The following is a 20,270-nucleotide window of genomic DNA, read 5'->3' as shown; positions in this document are numbered from 1 at the left end:
GATAGTTTACTATTGAGTACATATGGCTATTGATGATGATGATGAGATTCATAATGTTTTCATAATCAACCCAGCCCCATCATCCAGAGAACTTTACTATCAGTATAATAGTACATCACATTATATACTCTTATTTTCAAATGACTTATTTTCAAATATATATATATATATACATATATATATATATAATATTCTCCACAGAGGAGTGTTTAGAATTCCTAATACAGATGTTTAAGAAACAATTATGCAGAAATACACATTTTTCAAAGTGTCACATCTTAATACTGTTATCCTATTAAAGTTTTAATTGAAGCAAAGTTCATAAATATGTAATCACAAGGGTGAAAAAGAAGATATATTAGTAGTACTGGCATTTTACTGAGCAATTATTTAAATTAAACAACACAATTTTCTATAATGAGGTAATCTGATTTTCCAAAGGCACCCAATTACATAATCATCTCCACCATCTGAACTTTGAATACATGGTGTCAATAAATCACTTGCTACCTGGCTTCCATGAAGATACATGCTCTAGGTTTAAAACTCTTGAACTATATATTTTACAAATACACCAGTTGGTAAGTAAATAATGTTTTCTGTTTAAATGCTACCTCCTTTATCTTCAAAAAGTTAATGTTTTCTATAACATCTACTCCTTACAATTTGTTATTCAATAATTTTCAATGAGAAAATGTGACATTTTAAAGCACACATTAATTCCCATGGTATCAGTGTTATTTTGAAGATTAGGAAATCCAGTGAGGACCTAATAAAATACCTTCAGTACGTTATTTATTGGATAAGATTCAACTATTTAACTTGTCTCTACACAGATTGTGTGCTACAACTCAACACTGAAATAGATTGCCTGAAAATATCTTGATTAAATCATAGTGACCGGGCTTCCCTGGTGGCGCAGTGGGTGAGAGTCCGCCTGCCGATGCAGGGGACACGGGTTCGTGCCCCGATCCGGGAAGATCCCACATGCCGCGGAGCGGCTGGGCCCGTGAGCCATGGCCGCTGAGCCTGCGCGTCTGGAGCCTGCGCTCCGCGACGGGAGAGGCCTCAACAGTGAGAGGCCCGCGTACCGCAAAAAAAAAAAAAAAGACAAAAAATCATAGTGTCTAAGGTCTAATTCCAAGGTTTAGTAAATTTCTTACTAAAACCTGAACATAAATGACTTTTGTTTTTATTTACATTTAGATTTCTTAAAAAGCCTCCTAAATGCTTAACTGGTTTCTTACTGACTCAACAATAGCATTTAAGGTTTAGATATTCTCTAGTAGATATGTCATTTTTATGAGAAAGTTATTACTCTGGCTATGATTTGCACATAGTTTACCCCGTACTTGATTCCCAGAAAAAGGATCTACTTCTACGGAAAGTACCCAGGTTTAATAAATTTAAATTATTATGGTAGAGAATTAAGCAGTTTGCTTTTCAGTTATATTCTTTCTTTGATTCAGTTTGCTGCTTTCAACTGATTAATCATTTTTTATAGTAATCTAAATAAAAATCAAGTTTTATTTAAGTTAAGGGATATTGGAGGCACTGATTGATTTAATGTTTTAGAATATTGATAATTAACTGAATTATTATTGCAAGTTATAGCATAGAAAGGAGAAATGAAACAAATATGTAAAGCCTGAATTCTGGTGATAGTCATGTGTGAGCTGGATCAAGTTCTTTAACTTCACTGAGCTTCAGTTTCCTTACTTCTATTATTAAGCAACTGCCCATATGCCGTCCAATAAAATTGTATCTCATTAAAACTTCAGTAATACAGAGAAGGAAAAGTGCTAATGAATTAATTGAACTAAGATATTTTAAAAGATTCCTGGAAGGTTAGTGAAACATGCAGACCTTGCAGTTTTGATACAGTTTTGTAAATGAGAGAAGTAATATGCTATTATCATACATAATCTATACTTTTCCTGAAACAAGGAAGCTTTTAAATGTCATTTTTTCAATGACTGCTAGTCAAACATCTAAGCAACTACTATGTATACCCTTGTGCTCTAGAGGTGGGAATTCATAACTTTGATGTTTGAATTAAGTTCTTTGAAATATAAAGAAGTTTGTTCTAAATTGTGCAATAATAGCCTTTTCACTTTGTGAAAACAGACATCAAAACAGTCTGTAAAGCCTGGCCTGTTGGTGGATGGTCAGGCCACTCAAGATGGCTCTCCTCTTACTCTCTGTCCACCCACTGCTAGACCAGCCCATGCTTCACCTACACCCTACTCACATGACTATACAATCCTCTTAATTATAGGGTTTAATCAGTAATTGCCTACATGCTTGCCACCTGTACCAGCTGCTGGTTTCCCTGGTAACTGATGAGCCAACCTGAAGTCAATTCCCCCTATAAATGGTAGCACCACCCCGCCTCTATAGTGAAGGCTGCTACTGTGTCCTGTCTGCTCTCTGCTGTCCACAATGGGGTGTCACTCCAGGACTTACAGACTTGTAAGAATCCCTAGCCAATAAACCATCGCTGTCTCTGTCACTGTCTTCTGGCTCTTTCTTTTGTCTCTCAGCTGGGCATTTACAAGGTTTGCAGGCCTGCAGGGTGTAGCCCAACAGTTGGCAAAAGTGTTCAAGTAAATAACTTAGCAATTATATAAACAAAATCCTTTAGTGCGTCTGCTGATTTAATTTTGCAAAACCTACTTAATCTTAAAATGAGGGGTACCAGGAATCCATCTGCTTTCTTGGTATTTTTGCAAAAAAGAAGAAAGGGTTATGTGGTAGGTTATGACCTCAGTCTTCAGCCCTCATTTGGGGTTTGCATCTTGTGTGCCAAATAAAGGGCAAATGTGGTGGGATTTTTTGGTATGCATTACCATATTTTCAAGCATATACTAAGTTGTAAAACAATTTTGTAGTGAAACGTCACCCAGAGATATACTAATATCGTACCTGTGTTTCAGCTTCTGACATGGCAGCAGAACAGGGGCAGATTCTCGTGATAGCCACCGCGGCCGTGGGAGGATTCACTCTCCTCGTCATTCTTACTTTGTTCTTCTTAATCACTGGAAGGTAACTGAATTATACCACAGTATTTCCAAGATTTGTGAATAGCCATTCTTCTTATACACTGTGTGTTCAGGGGCTTTTAAACTTAGCAAAGTATACGTGTGAGAAAAAGGGGTCAAGGCAGGTTCCACTCTGACAGTGAACTCTATGTGGCAATAGAACCACCATGGCAAGTTCTCTGTGTCAACAGTTCCCTGAATATGGAAGCTTTGAAAACAATGAGTGATAAAATCCTACTTAATGAGTTACGTCTGGGTTTTTCCTTTACTGCAATCAAATTATACCATTAAAGGGATTTTGCTTGGAAAAAAAAATAATTCAACAGAGAAACTGAACAATATATATAAAGTGCTTTATAAACTTAATATTATAGAAATGTTTTATTCTATCCATTAAATATTGAAAGGATCTATATTAGAACTATATTAATGGTTGTATAAATCAAGTTATTTTTCCGCCTAAGAGTAATATGGATGAAAATTTAAAATAACAATAAATTTAATGTAGAAAAAACCTAGACTTGAATCCCAACTAGCTGGTCAAAGTGCTTCATCCATCTAAACCTTAGATTTCTATTTTTACACAGTTTGGTATCACAAAGCATTAAAATGCTTTATTGATTTTTAAACATATTAGATTGTTTCCATGAGTCAGTTACTGACAATGCAGAGCTGTGAATGAAGATAGTGTGTATGAAATTATTTAAAAGAATAAGTGTCATTTCTTATTGAGCCCTTGATATTTGGCCCAGACTTTTGTCAGAAATTGTGAAGTCTTCAGATCATATTTTCACTCCTACAAGGGGAAATTATTCCATCTAGATTATCAATAGTGGCACAAAATACCTTGAGAGTTTTCCTGATACAGCAAAATATCAGTGTCATGATTTAAAACTGTAATAATAATGCCAGTGAAACAATACACATCCTTACTGACTCCAGCTAAAGTACACCAGCTCTACTGGGAAACCCTGATTATTTGATGATGCCCAGAAATTACCTTCAGAGCCAGTAGTTCAGCAACTATGAACACCCTTTGTTTTATTCATTTTTAAAACTCTTACATACCAATATTTTGTTAAAAATCATTACAGAATTATAGAGGATATGCATATATGAAAAAATATCTGAAATTTTGACAGCAGACTAGAAGTATATATCAATAAATTGACAATTACTTAGACACTTATCAAGTGTGGGTCCCTGAGGAAATGTAACTGCTACCTGTTAAGAGTGTATCAGATTTAGTTATAACAAGGATTTATCAAGGAATCAAGGAACAAAGAAACACGAGGATATTCTAATGTGGTTAAGTTGAAATGGTGACTGCCTTATGAAATTAATTGTAAGAGGGGCACATTTACCCCTATGTTCACTTAAAATTTTCAGGTGTATTAATAGACATAGCATGATTCTTGCAATTAATAGTGTCTCAGAGTTCATTTTAATAGCAGTGTCATATTTATTGTCAATTTTAAAGAATGCCTCTAAGTTCATAATGGAAATTGATTCAAATTCTATTTTATTTAATAGTGATTCAACATGTAGCAAAATTGGTTCTGATTTTTAAGTTGTATTTTATGTATTTGTAGAACATGAGCTAAGGCCTTATTTCCTCACAGAGTATTTCAGCAAACAGTGATTTAAATAGCACATACACATGTAGAAAAACATTTCATTGAAATATCAGAAAATACTGCCTTTACACATAAATATGACAAAAGACTTCACAGTCATTTTAGGCTAAATAAAATTGGCCTAATAAACCTGAGGTTTGGGCTCAACTGTTATCTTTATTTGGGATTCCTGAAGCAGAATTTGAATACCATTTTTAAAAAGATTTAATAATAACCAAAAAACTTGAAAGTTGAAAATAATTTAGTACAATTTCCATGTTTGCCAATTTATGTGACATCAGAAACTGCCTTAACATTCTACATACTGGAAAAAAACAAGTTCAATTACATAAGATAAAAGCATTCATTCTGGAGCATCTTTTAAGCACTATGCTAGGGGAGCATTCACTGGAAATTATTCTATGAAAATTGTAAGACGTATCTGAATAAATATGCAATTTGTCATGGGATCTGAGACCAAATTCACACTGAAAGACTGGGTTGTGCACCACAGATGTGTTCTGTTTAACCATTTGGAATTAGCAACTTGATGAGCTGTCAGATAATGTGGATGTTGCCGAATTTTTCATGTTGAAGAAGTCATAGGAGATAAGCACCTGCCCGTTCTTCAGAGCGTGATTCTTCCGAGAAAGCACAGAACATGCCTCCACCACATTTCTAATATTAAAAGAAAAAAATGAGGTTTAGCACTGAAACTGGAAGACAGTTGTCTAAATTTCTGAGATTCTGAATCAAAAACAATTTTTCCATTGTGACTTTTAATGCATTTCATCAACTAGCTATTAGAGACCATGTAAGGAAAGACATGATGGTTATTGCTTGTTATTAAATATTTTCTAAGCTTCCTATCATTTGGATCAATCAATCCACTTGAGAGTATTTTATTCCTATCTGGGGCTAATTTTGATGTATTAAAAAAAACCTTCTATGGAGTATTTTTGTATGTTATAAATATGTTCTTAAAAGTGGTCTTTATAACTTTTGCCTATGGGTGATAAGTATTTTAATTAATATTGGTTCTTATCCTGCATAATTACTAAAATAAGATTCTGTTTACGTTTTTTAAAGATGTCAATGGTATATAAAGGCCAAAATGAAGTCAGAAGAGAAGAGAAGAAAGGACTTACAGAATGGGCATTGTAAGTAATTCAGTGACTGTATTCCATGATTTTCTACTGTTCCAGCACTTCAAGAGTTCATTTTAAACTTGTATCCATGAATTGTGAAAGCCAAAGAAATTCAGTTCCAACCTTTCAGCATTAAGACTTTTCATCTGGTTTCTAGGTTTGCTGGTGGAAATTGCACCTGCTTCTCATTAAATGATAATACCTTTTTCCTAATTCTGCTTGCTGGAAAACACAACAGACTGAATATGCTAAAAATACAAGATGACTGATTATATCTAGTTATTTACCATTCACAATGGCTCCAAAACATTAGTTGGTTTTATTTAGTGGAGCATTAGCCATAGAAATATTAAGGAATTCTTATTCCCTCTTACAGGGACTGTCATTTAACATATAACAAATCAATTTACAATTCATTAACACTAAAAAAGAAAATCAGCTCTTTAACTCTTAGAATATGTATGAAATCCTTGAGCTGACTACAAGGTTATATTCATTTGAAGGATCTCTTCCCAAGCAAGCTATAATTACCACTATAGTTGGTTTGATAATTGCCACCATCTCCTCCCCAACACCCACCTTCACCTCCACCTCCAAATTGCAAACTACTTTGTCAAGACAGATTCTCTGGCATGAGACGCTGAATTAACAAGAAAGGGATTTCCTCTAATTAACCACAGTATAGAGATAATATGTGAGGCAAGTTGTTTAACTATTTAAACTCATCTTCTATTTCAAATTGAGCTCAAGTTATAAGGGACTTTTCGATCTATATTACCCTCCAGCTAACGGAAAGGATTTAAGTGAGGAAATTATAAACTAGAGGGATGCTTTAGGGCTATTTTTAAGGCTCATGTGATTTCTCAGAGAGAGGTCTGAGGACAAGCTGCATTAGAATGTTTCACCCTTACTCACCAAAGTTCAGACTCAGAAGGTCCAGGGTAGGGCTAAGACATAAGCATTTTCAGGAAGCTCTCTTAGGTGGTTCTTTTCACAAAGAGTTTGAGGCTCACTGCCCTGACAGAGAAGGGAGAGCCGAGACAGCTGATACCAGGCAAAGGATGAGCTGAAAGTAATGTAGACAGAGGCAGAAACCTGGATCTAGACACTTGGACCAATGACTTAAGCTGAGCAACCCTAAGATTCACTGCAGTGAATTCAGTAATGAACTGCAAAAGAAAAAGATGCTCCTGAGGTATTTATTACCTGTTTTCCAACTAGCAGTTTAGCATAAACTAAACCAGATGGGCCCAGCAAGAAGCAATGAAAATAACCTGAGGCAGCCAGGTACAATAGAAGAAAGATAACAAACAGATGTTTAAGAAGACACGAATAAGTAGTAACCAGATATTCAAAATTGAAACTAAGTTTGGGTTTTTTTTTTCCTATACTACATATATTGTAAAAAAAAAAAAAAAAGTGATACTAACTAATCAGTTTATTCTGTAGAATGTATATCACTTTAAATTATTGAATGGTTAAATGTTAAAACCATGTATGAGTTAATAAATGGCATCTGTTACCTGTGCATAAAGTAATGTTATCAATATGATACTACTAATCATCTCATAGTAGCCTTTGAGCTTCTAGCATTCAATCTGAAATCACAACTCCTACTGTTACAAAAATATCCTGAGGTACAAATGATCTGTTCTTGTTTCCTCCAATCTAAAGTCAAATTCTTGAGTTTGAGAAGTCAAGAAAAGCATGGCATTTCAGAATCAGTCAAATCTATCGAGAAATATGATTTTCTGGAGCTCTTTTGGGAAGTACTAATCTTCTCAAATCCAGTACTAGAAGATAGGAGGCAAAAAGTAATGAAAGAAGACAACAGGCATAGAAGAACTCATGAAGCAAATTATTGCTAATAATGGGCATTTCATCACCTCCTCTAAACTCATTTTATTGCCTTTTGTTTGTTTGCTTTTGAGATATTCTTGCAAGAGCATGTTTCTAAGGAGACCTAGGCAATGCTTAATTCAGGGTGTTGTATGGTTTTCAAAATCTAAGAAGCAGCAAAACCAGATATAATTTACTCTGCCACAAATTTAGCATTGATCTTTTAATCCTTACTAATTCGTATTCCATAAAGGTTTGCTGTGTGTTTATTACCTATAAAACTACACCTAAGGTATTTGGAAAGGTGCAAAGATGTATAAGAAATGATCTCCTGTCCTCCAGGAGCTAGCAACCTGATGTGGAAAACAGAAACCAGTGAGCAAAACAGAGGAATATCCACAGGCAGTCTGTGACTACTTTACATACTGAAGAAGTTGCAAATTAATATGCAACCAGACATCCAATTTTCTAGCCACCCCTATTCATCTTCCTACCTGCCTGTGGGCTGTGAGCACCCACCAGGGAAAGAGGAGCAGCTACATCTGGTCAGCGACCAGATTTGGACCTTTGATTCTTATCCTCCCCTCCAGGGTAGACAATGGGTCCTTTCCAGGACAATGTGCAATTTGGCCATGGAAGCAAATACAAGAACGCAGGACAGGGCCGTTTCCACAGTGTAGTGGTCCTCCCTGTCACTGTGCCATGAAGTCTGTGCTTTACTGCCTAAGAGTTTCTGGAAGGGGAGAGACCACAGGACTAGGACATGAGTTCAGGAAAACCTAGTGCCTTAGAGTACAAAGGTCCGGGAGGGACTCTAAGGGGCTTGTTTTTATGTTTTGGAGGGGGAGAAGGTTTATGCTTTGTTTCCCCCATGTCCTGAGCTAGATCAAATGTAAAATATATGGGTACTAGTGGCTAAGTGAGCTGATTAAACGTTTTACAGAAATATCATAAAAATGTGTCTTATGGAACTTGTCAGCTCACTCTCTCTGAAATTACCAGCTCATTTTACATCGAGAATTAGGTAAATAAAATTTTGAGTCCAAGTATTCAAAGCTTTAATGGGATGGCAAGTGGGTGGGGGGAGACAAAAATAGAAAAGAGAATTGAATTTAAGTAACAAGAATGCTTACATCATAAAAACAAACAACCCGATTAATAAATGGGCAGAGGAGCTAAATAGACATTTTTCTAAAGAAGGCATACAGATGGGCAATAGACACAGGAAAAGATGCTCAACATCACTAATCATCAAGGAAATGAAAGTCAAACCCACAATGAGGTATCACCTCACACATGTCAGAATGGTTATTATCAAAGAGACAACAAAGAACAAGTGTTGGCAAGGACGTGGAGAAGAGGAAACCCTCATGCACTGTTGGCAGGAATGTAAATTGGTACAGCCACTTTGCAAAACACTATGGAGGTTCCTCAAAAAAGTAAAAGTAGAACTACTATGCAATCCAACAATTCCAATTCTGGATATTTTCCTGAAGAAAACAAAAACACATATATGTATGCATATGGCTGATTCACTTTGTTGTACAGCAGAAACTAACACAACATTGTAAAGCAATTATCCGATAGAAAGAGGTACAAACTTCCAGTTATTAAATAAGTCATGGATATGTAATGTAAAGTGCAGGGAACATAGTCAATAAAATTTTAAAAGCTTTGTATGGTGGCAGGTGGTTACTAGACTTATCGTGGTGATCATTTTGTAATGTATAAAAATACTGAATCACTATGTTGTACACCTGAAACTAACATAATATTGTGAGTCATTTATAGTTCAGTTAAAAAAAAGAATGACTACTTTAGTACGTCACTCCTCATTTCAAATATTCACAAGATGTTTGATTACTAGAATACCCTTGAACTAATTCAGTCTTTTATTTTGTTGCAGTACACTTCCCAGGAATTAAAACTTACATAGATCCAGATACATATGAAGACCCATCCCTAGCAGTCCATGAATTTGCAAAGGAGATCGATCCCTCAAGAATACGCATTGAGAGAGTCATTGGGGCAGGTAAACATAAAGTCTACACTTTTGAAGTTACGATTCCTTAATGGTTTTGTAACTGGTTTATCAACATACTATTTTAAATCTTAGCAGTTTTAGTCACTGAAAAATTTTTTAAAATGAGAAGTAAAATTATTTTGTATATATGATGTTATTGTTTTAAAAAGTATTGCAAGTGCCCAAATTCAGTTTCCAAACAATGAGAAAATCCATGAAAGTTATTTTTAACATCCTGTAGTCATCCTTTCAGTATTGAGACAAATTACAATGAAACTAGAGTGATTCAGGAATTTATTTTGGAAATGCAACTTCAGGAGTTTGTCATAGGTTATTACAGATTTACTTAAAACCCAACGTCTACAGACATATACTATAATTAGTATTCACAGTGATGACCTTGAGGTCCTGCAAGATCCAGCAGTGTTCTGAGACTCACTGAGTATAAAATTAGGTTCAATATAGTTTTATATCATTTTAATGCAAACTAATAATTTCTGTATGTAGAATATTCAAATACTCAGAACACTATATTATTCAATTATTCTGGATAAATACAAATTTATTATGAACCAGACCCCAAGAATTTCTTCTGTACATTACTTAGGGCACAGGCCAAGCCAATATAACAAAGAGACCCCAGAATATAAATGTGTTCCTCTTGCAAGTCCTTGACCCAAGGTGAGTAATCCATGCTGGCAGAGGAGCTCTCATGCAAAAGGTCTTGAAAGGACCCAAGTTCCTTCTACTCTTTGCTCTGCCCTCCCCTAGCATGTTATCCTCTGAATGGTCAAAGCTGGTCACCAGCACATCTACCTTTTGGTCTATGAGAAGGAAAAGGAAAGAGTTTGGGCTCTTTGCCTTTGCCTTTAGGACAATTAGCTTTGTCTTTAAGGCAATAACCTGAAATTGCAAGCATGTCTATTCACGTCTCAATGGTCCAAATGCAATCACGTGGATACACTTAAATGCAAGAGAGTTTGGAAATATAACTTCTGACTGGGCAGCCATGCATGCAGCTAAAAAGGGGAGGGGAATGTGCTACTAAATAGAGAAGGAAGGCTGAATCCTGAAGGGGGGTGTTGTCCTCCTCTAGATGCTGGATATCTGTGTAATCCTTTAGAGAGAGCAGAACATACCATTCCAGCTGGGTATCATGTCTTTGCAAACACCAGAAGGCTTTCCTCCTTTCAAAACTCTTCTTCACCAGAAAGACTGGCTACATAATTTACAGGGACCAGTGCAAAATGAAAATGTAGAGTTCCTTGTTAAAAAGACTATTAAGAATTTCAAGACAGTGACAACAGAGCATTAAACAGCAGAGCACTTCTAAACTCAAGGTGCTGGGTGACTACACCCACGAAGCTGACTATTTCACAGAGAGCTAGCACTACACTGAGAATTCCAGGAAATTTGGAGAGAGCCCTTCCTTATGTCATTTCACTCCTTATGCACCACGGATCATCTCATCTCCTCCATGGCCTATTTTCCCTCTGAAAGCTGACACAAGGGTCCTATACACTTAAATCTTGATGCTCACAGTCAAAGAGGTTGTCTTATCAGAAAGATTAAGAACCTGGAATGGAACCAGATTCTCTCTTCTCTTCTGATGAACATAAAGCATGTCAATAGGCATTAAAGGCATAATTGAAAAGAGTGATTGCGTTATATCCATTAGTTTGGGGGTTCTTTTTCTTAAGACAGCAGAGGAATAGAAAAGAGAGGAGATTGAGTAATTCCATTGCACCCTATATTTGACTTTCTTCCTCTGGCCCCTGAGAAAACAATGGTATGACCTTTCATACTGCATTGTTCCATGCTCATGTAGGTACAGGAGAAGTATTTCTTGTTGTAGAGTTTTGTGCATATTTTAAACACCAATGTCTGAAATCTGTTGAGAGAGAAAAATCAAGTGTCTGAGGTGTGCAAAGTGTCAACTGAAAAAAAACCAAACTACACAATTTAAAAACTGCGAGTTGAGTTCATTCATTGTCTTACTGAGGACTATTCCCTGGGAGACAGCCTCTCAGATAGCTCTGAGAAAGTGTTCCAAAGAGGTAAAGGGGGATTTGGCAAGTGGGATACGTACAACCAAGCGCACATCTCACAACTCGGTAGAAGGTTGCAGCTAGTCATAGTCATGAGGAGGAACAGATATCTTAGTTAATGGTTTTAGTGCTTTTCTAAGTATGGGAAGATACAAGAATCCAGGTTCATAAAAATTTTCTCCAGAAAATATCTAACTAGCTGAAGACTTGTTCTGCCAGTTTTCCCAGAACACAGAGTGCCTTCATTCCTGATTTCTGCCCTGAACTCCTTTCAGGGTGTATTAAAGGTCAGTGGCTGCAGTGGCTAATAACTCAGTCCTTATAGAGCTGGATGGCTAGTGCTAGTGACATTCTTTAGTTAGCAAGACAAATAAATTCAGTTTATCTTTAGTGTTTGGGTTTTTTTAACCAAAATATAATTTTATCCTGAAAAAAAGTATGACAGATATTGCCAAAGCAAACCATAACTATTAAAGAGACTATTTTAATATCACGGCCTCCCTACTCTGTCTAAACTCTAGTATGTCATAGTGGGATTCATTTTTTTGGCAAAGACAGAAGATGTATAGGTGTATAGGATTAACATCAGTGTCCCTTTTATAATTATTCATCTTTGACTATTTCAGCTTTCAAACAATATGCTAAGTGATCATTTACTATCTTCAGAAAAATCATAAAAATAAAAATGCTTTATGAGAAAAAGCTATTGTAATATAACTTCCCTCTTTGTGCCCCTGGCCTGTACTACTCTGTTGTTACTTAACCCCATTAGGTCATGTTCCTAAAGCTCAGCAGCAGTGTGAAAAAAAACATTGTTCAGTCAAACGAAGGAATTAATAGAGTTTTCTAACATCCATGACATTGTAAGGGAGGAAAAACTTTCCGCTACCCTTCTAGGGTCTTTTGGCTGGTCTGTTAATTAAATTGGCGTAAGACATTAACAGGAGGAAAAAATCTAATTATGTACAACAGGAGCCCCAAAAAGACAATGAGAGGCTCTCACTGACAGGCAGGCAACTGAAGCTTATATGCCATTTTGAGCTGAGAAGAAGCGGGTGGGGTTTGGGGTTTCAGAAGGAAGGAAGACAAGTCATAGGAGGATAGGAAGAGCAAATGTTTGGTAAACAAATGTTTGCCAAGCCTTACAGAGAAAATGGGGCACAGAAGAATTTGATCTCAAGGCCCTGCCCCCTGCCCCCTGCAAGCTTAGGCACCTAGCTCTTAGTCTTTGTAATTATCTTTGATGTTAGCTCTCTTCCTGGACCAGACCCTCTATCTAAGTGGTTTTAGGCAGTTAAGAGGGTGGTATAAAGCTCTCCTTGCATCTGTTCGGCCTCGATTATCTACATTTCAAAATACTCCTCGTGCCAAAGTGGCACCTTCTGGGGCAGCCCGCCCTGAACCTCATCAACATAATTGCACAACTGTTTACTTGCCCAACTTTTTACTGTCAATACTTTACTCTGGTTGCATCATATTCTTTACTTTTTCCCCACCCATTTGATTGTTTCTTCTCAAATTCCTTTATCATCTGTGTGCATTAGATATTCCTGTTCCCCTTGGAAGTGTAAATTAAAGGACTTAAGGGGAAATGTGGATGCTGTACAGAGGGGGAGTGTTGTGGGGAAGATGGGAAAGAGAGGCAAGATATCAAGTCTTGATAATTGTCAGATGAAAGATATCAGGTCCCATTAAGGCACTGAGAGTAGCGATAGAGAAGGATGCTTAGATTCACAATTCATTGCTGAGGAAAAATCTGCAAGGCCTCCATGTTTTTTGGCAAAGAAATAGTCAAGAATGCTTTCCAGGTTTCCAGTTGGGAGAAATATAATATAATCATTATTTCTTAAATGTGTTATTAAAAAATGAACCCCAAAATAGTCACATTAAAAGAAAGAAAAGAGCATGGAAAATGATATCACACCTAACCTATGATACTTCTTAACATGTCCACTGAAAAATGTTTATTAGATGACTAATATCTACTTATAAAAAGGCACTGAGCTAATTAGATTTTTCATATTAAGTCATTATGCTTATCAAAGACCTATGTATTCAACCTGTCTTCCACAACCTTTGTCCTGGGATTTTCAACTTTATAACCATCCAAATATTATGTGACAAATCCTTGGAAAATTTAATTTATCCAATATCTAGGCTGTATGTATATTCTTAAATTATATATGCTATCTTTCAGTGTAAATTTTACTATTTTTTAAAATGTGTTTTCTAGGACTTTTTTCTTTTGTATATCGCTATTATGTTTAATAGTGGCAGTTTATCTTTCTTAGTTCATCAATACAGGCCAAAATTTCCATGAAAATGCACATTTCCCTTTAAATGAAGTGAGTAGCTCTGTTGCATAGGAGACGATAAAGATCATCTATCTCCTTTGACTTTTTGCATGATAAAATGAAATACTGTGGCCAGAGGAAAACAGAAACAGTAAAACAGAAATTCCCAGACTAAGAGAGCCAAGTCAGATTAGGGTAGAATCATTATTTTACACATACTTTGAGAGATAATGAGAAAACTAGTAAACTAAATTTTAATCATGGGCTGAAAAAGGTCATTGGAAGGCTATTTCTTTTTCAGGGTAGTACTGAACCTAAACCATTCTATGAAAAACTTGCAGAGTATCTAAAATTTTGAAACATTATTCCACTGAAAAAAAATCGTTCTTATGTCTCTTAAGCCCATAGGGCACCCTTCTTATATTTGACCTTCCCTTTTTCCCTAGTCTCAACGGAAATGCATAATATCTCCCCATCATTCATATTTCTGTCCCTTTATCTATACAAAACTCATTACCACCTCCAGTATCAGCCTTGTCTTCTCCTGGCTTACTGTCACCATTATTTTTTCTCTTCCTTGAAAAGTCAGGAACTTTTAGCTGTTGGTTTCTCAGCAATCATCTGCAGGTAAAAGAAAGTCAAAAGGACAACAAAAAGGATATAAAAAGTGAATGTCAAATCAGTGATTTATTCAGCCTAATATTTGATTCCCTTATTGCCTTTCCCGTTTGAGGTCATAGTTGCACATGATAATGTGCAAAGCAAAATGCTTGCTTTATGTACCTTTCTTAATTCCTCTGCCATCCCTCAGCCAACCTCTTCTCTGTAGTTTAGAATCTATTAATCTTAGTTATCTTAAACTTTCTCATCCCCTTTATTATTTTTGTTCCTCTTCTACAGCTATAGTATAATTTTTTGCAACATGACAATGAGAAACGTAGGCAGTATTCCAGATGCGGTTGCACAATTTACTTTTACAAAGAGTAACTTGAATTTATGGCTCATTTCCTCTATCTTTAGATGAGATAATCTTATCAGATACAAATTTTGTCCTTGTCTTTCAACTTAAAGGATTTATGGTAGAGGTCAGATTCATTTTCTTTTCTAGGAAACTCCTTTGTCCAACCAATAGACTGAAAGTAGGATCAACAACAGATTCTGGCAAGATCTCTGTGCTTTTTACTCAAGAATTCCATAGCTTTCTAAATCAAATGATGTAATGAAAGATGGGCTTTACCCTGTCGACAAAAAATTAAATCAGTCAATCTAACAAAGAAATGGAAAATTTTATTCGAGCCAAATTTGAGGATTTTAACCTGGGAAGAGCATCTCAGAAAGCTCTGAGAACTGTTCCACCTGATAAAAGTCAAAGCACAGTTATATAAGTTTTCTGAGACAGATGGCTGTAGATCAAATATCTTATTATTGAGAAATTTACATAATCCAGATCTAAGCATCATCATGGTGGGTCATGTGACCCCTTACAAGATCAAGAAGTAATGTTATCTTTTAAGGAGCTGTCTTGTTGATGCTAGGTGAATGTTGCTGTTTATGGTTGAGCAGGTATTTCTGCCCATGAGGGAGGTCTGGACGATAATGCAGATACACAATGCACAGTGGTGGGAGAAAGGAGGCCAGAAGGCAGAGAAGAATTTTTGTCTAAATTTTTCTTGTTTTGCCATAAAATATGAATTTTATTTCACAGTCCATTCTCCCTGGACATTATGATATGAATTAAAAACACAGAGACTGAAGGCACACCGATGCAGACTTGAATCACAGCTTTGCTACTAATTCACTCAGTGACCTTCTGCAATTTACTGATCTTTTGGAAATTTGCTTTATCTATAAAATAGATTCATAATAATAATAGTTATTTTGCAGGATTCATGTAAGAGTTAGAGATGACACATATTGAGAACCTGTCATGCTATAGACACTCAGTAAAAAGGTGGGAATGACTATTAGGTTAAAAAGAGATATAGCTTTTATATTCAGTTAATATGGATAGAAGAATGACACTCTGTGCCCAACTCTCAACATATATTATGGTGTAAGATATTAAAATATTGCATATTGATGAAAAATTCAAAAGCTAATGGCTTAGGTAACTGAAATGATACCTATGATTTTCAGTTCGTTGAAAATTAGTAATTAAAAATGAAGTTTCATTTTTGTCAGTACAGTAAGAACTATGCCCATCTCAACAAATGCTTTTCTTTTTTCTTTTTGTTTTTAATTAAAGAAACTCAAAACTTAATTTTTCCTACATCTTGTGAGATTATAATTATCATATATGTGTTTATTTTTTATTTAAACAAGCCATACAATGAAATGAGTTTAACAAAAGAAATTTATTTCAATATCTTAATGTAAAATCATTGTAAATAAGTCATCAATTTATTCCTGGCACATCTAAGAACTTAGGTTAATTTATCAATTTTAATAGACTTTAACTTTATTTTACTTACATTTCAACACTACCTCTTATTTTGGGGGGCCATTTAGTGTACATTTGCTATCTCACATATACATTTCTCAATCTTACAAGTTGCCTCATCATAGTAGTTGTTTGAGAAATACTTGTTAAATAAATAAACAAATGAATAAATGAATGAATGACTGAAAGGATATAGAATTAGTTCCAAATAATTATTGTAAATGACTATGTCTATCTGGTTATCAACAAAAATCCTAATATGGAATTTAAAGTACAACACAATATAATATAAAATCGAATGCATATTATATACAAAGTATATAAAAATGAGACAAAAGACCAAATTTATAGAGGACAATTGTGAATTATAGTAGTTGAAATACTTTATATTAATAATTTACTTGATGAATTAGACCAAAATTATAGAACTTATTATATGCCTTTGCATTCACATAGTGAAATACAAAATCTTACAGAAAAGATTACACTGAGATTTTATTTTGTACTGCATTTGTATAACAGATGAGGTAATTTTGAAAAATTTTTATAACTTACGAGGTACTGATTAATTTTCAAACTTTTTTCCCCTTTGGCTTTTTCTTCTAATTTGTATATTGTTAAAATATTTGATGAAATGAAGGAAACTTGAAACCTATTTTCAAAAAAGTACTCCAAGGAGATAGGGGAAGACTGGATACATCTTATATACAGAGAAAAAATTAAAATAATGATACATTCTCTTAAGGCTAAGAGCCAAAATAGAAAAAAGAAGACCCACACATCAACAGCAACAGTTTTTATCCCTTATCATAGTATATTAGTTATCTCTTGCTACATGACAAATTGCCCTAAAACTTAAAGCAAGAACATTTACTATCTCAGTTTCTATGGGTCAGGAATTCAGTCATGGCTTAGCTTCTGCAAGGTTGTTCATAAGGTTGCAATCAAGGTGTCAGCTAGGGCTGTGGTCTCATCTGAAGGCTCAAATAGTCAAGGATACACTTCGAACCTTATTTATATGGCTTCTATCAAGGTACAGTTTGAGAGTTGTTGCAATGAAAGCCTTAATTCCTCATTGCCAGTTGGCTGGAGAACACTCTCAGATTCCTGCCACATGGACCTCTCCAACATGGTAGCTTAGTTCATTAAACCCAGAAAGAGAGTCTGCTAGCAAGATGGAAGTCACAATCTATTGTAACCTAATCATGGAAGTGACATCACATCACTTTGCCTTATTGCATTGGCTATAAATATGATACTAGGTCTAGGCCACAGTGGGAATCGCACAAGGGCATGAATGCCAGGATGCAGGGATCATTGCAGGCCATCTTTGAAGTCTACCTATCTCATATAGTAAACTTCCAAACTTGAAGTTCATTTGGAGTTTTAAGTTTAATATGAATGTATTAAAGATGGCAGACTCATTAAAAATACATTTGGGGGATAAGTTCATATAAAAATTGGATACAGTTGTAAATTTCTCTCTTGTAAAGAAGTAAAAGGTTGTTTATGTTCTACAATTATTTAATAGTGCCACACACTCAATAATGCTGCCTGAGAGACCATGTGTGTTCTTACATTGGTGAACAGAAAGATGTGAATTATATGATTATATGATTTGCTTATGCCACACTGTAGTTCTTCTAGCATAAGGTAATTAGTTGATTGTTCCCATAGTGATACTTGTGTTCTCAGTCTAATTGTCTGTGTATTTAACTAAAGGCTTTTGTCTTTGTAGCCTGTCCAGGTTATTTATTGCTATGTTACAAGCCATCCTCAAACTAAATGGCTTCAAATAATAATTGTTTCATTTATTCATGATTCTATGGGTGAACAGTCTGGGCTGGGCTCAGGTGGAGCTGGGGGTTTTGTCTTTTGGTCTCACGTGAGGTCACTCCCATAATGGTGGCTCAACTGAACATGTTGTTGTCAGGTGGTTTGTCTAGGGGGTTCTAAGCAGGGATGATTCATCTCTGTTCCATATGGCTTCACCTCCACCCACAGGCTAGACATCTCAAGGTAGTGTTTCAAGCAGATGAGAAAAAGAGTTGTAAGACCTCTTTAGACCTTGGCTCTGAACTCCTACAACATAATTCTGACACTATATCTTGGTCAAAGTGAGTCACAAGGCCAGCCCAAACGTAACAAAGTGAAGAAACAGATTCTACCTCTTGATGAGAAGAGCAACGAAGTCACATTGTGAAGGGGCAGGCATACAGAGTTGGGAGGAATTTGTAGTCATGTTTTACAATCCACCATATAGCTGATGGTTTAAAAAATAACATTATTTTTCAAGCCTAGTTTGAATAACATATTACGAGTTTATTTACTATTTTGTCTCCAAGACCATTTTTGCTTTGCACTCCTAATGAATGATATTCATGTTTTCCTTATTTAGCAACTATGAGTAGGTACTATGAGGTTTACTAAAATGAATAAAAAAGGAACTCAGGCTCAGGAGGGAAGCTAAGGAAAGTCTAGTATATAAGGTAGAAAGGACAAATATAAAGAAGCAGCATCTTAAGTGAGCAAAAGATACATATAAATCACTACTGAAATTCAAAGAATCTGGAGATAACTGCAAACTAGTCAATCAGATCGCATAAGGGAGATGGCATTTGAAAGAGAAGGAATGCCAAAATGAAGAAAATGCAGTTTAGACAGGGGGAGACAGAAGTGATAGAATAAGAGGCGTGGAGATTGTGAAGAGCAATTTTGGGCAATTTCAAGAGATTTTAGAGTTGGGTGACACTTGCTCTTTATTATACCTAATTTCTCTTCAAAGCCTAGGATTTTCCTTTTTCTTGAAGCAAATACAACTCTAGTCCTACTTCTTAGCTATTAGTAATGGTTAGTGCCTTTTCAGTTTTAGTTTTTAATGACTTAGTGTAAAATGATTAAAGAAAAGAGGAATGTTTTTTGCTTTTATCGGGCAACTAATAAAAAGAAAATGACTTTCTATTTCATAATTGTTGTGAGAAGCAGATGAGATAAAGTAGAGTCTAATTAACCATCCACCCTTTATCAGAACACTGCCAGTGAAAATGTTCACTACCTCACCAGGAAGACTATTCCCTTCCTTAGGAGCAGTTCCAATAAATCGAGAATCTTTGTGAGTAACAGTATGCTTCCTTATAGCCCTGTATATAATCTTAAAACACTACACACTGGTACTGGTTCTGCAAAATTGAACTTACACAAAGTAAACCTAAGCCTTCTTCCGCACTACTCCATGACCCTTCAAATATTTGAAGACAACATGTGAACCTCATAAATCTTTCCTTTCTTGCCTAAATTGTCTAAACCTTTCAAACATTTCCATCTGACATGCTTTCTGGATACTTCATTCATTCTGATAACCTTCCTCTGGAGAACTAGAGTTTTTCTCTAAATCTTTTCAGAATTGAGCTCAATATTCCAAATATTTTCTAATCAATGCAGAAACCAGGGTAGCACCATTCCTTCTAGGCCTCAATTAATGCAGCCTGAGTTTGCATTTGCTTTTTGAAGAGTTGCCACACACTGATGGCATAGGGACAGTTTACTACCAGCTTATCCCCAGTGATCTTTCTCAAATGAGTTGCTTTTAAGCCAGGCCTATTTCTATACTTGTTCAATTGACTTTATGATGCTGGGCTATATTTTATTTATATGGCCACAGTGTACATCTATATAAACCATATATATTGTCTATCTATCCAAACTTACATGTTTTCTCATAGTCCCACTTTATAAATATTCCTATTAAATTTCATCAGGTTTATACAGGTGAATTTTCCTAAACTATCCAGGTCGTTCTCCATCTCAATTAGATTAGGCAG

At 35.5% G+C, this 20,270-nt stretch overlaps 1 protein-coding gene across 2 annotated transcripts in view; it reads left to right on the top strand.

Annotated features, from left to right (window-relative positions):
- EPHA6 (EPH receptor A6) overlaps nucleotides 1-20,270 on the top strand; it is an 893,594-nt gene that overhangs the window by 593,973 nt on the left and 279,351 nt on the right. For both annotated transcript variants that reach the window (XM_049710017.1, XM_033433353.2), the window contains 3 exons: nucleotides 2,937-3,045; nucleotides 5,747-5,817; nucleotides 9,551-9,676. In XM_049710017.1, coding sequence (XP_049565974.1) covers nucleotides 2,937-3,045; nucleotides 5,747-5,817; nucleotides 9,551-9,676 — 306 coding nt within the window. The remainder of the gene's footprint in view (nucleotides 1-2,936; nucleotides 3,046-5,746; nucleotides 5,818-9,550; nucleotides 9,677-20,270) is intronic.

Source organism: Orcinus orca, chromosome 5, assembly GCF_937001465.1.
Source record: "Orcinus orca chromosome 5, mOrcOrc1.1, whole genome shotgun sequence".
Taxonomy (NCBI): Eukaryota; Metazoa; Chordata; class Mammalia; order Artiodactyla; family Delphinidae; genus Orcinus; species Orcinus orca.
Note: the sequence above shows the minus strand (reverse complement) of the source record. Positions and strands in the feature narration are given on the sequence as shown.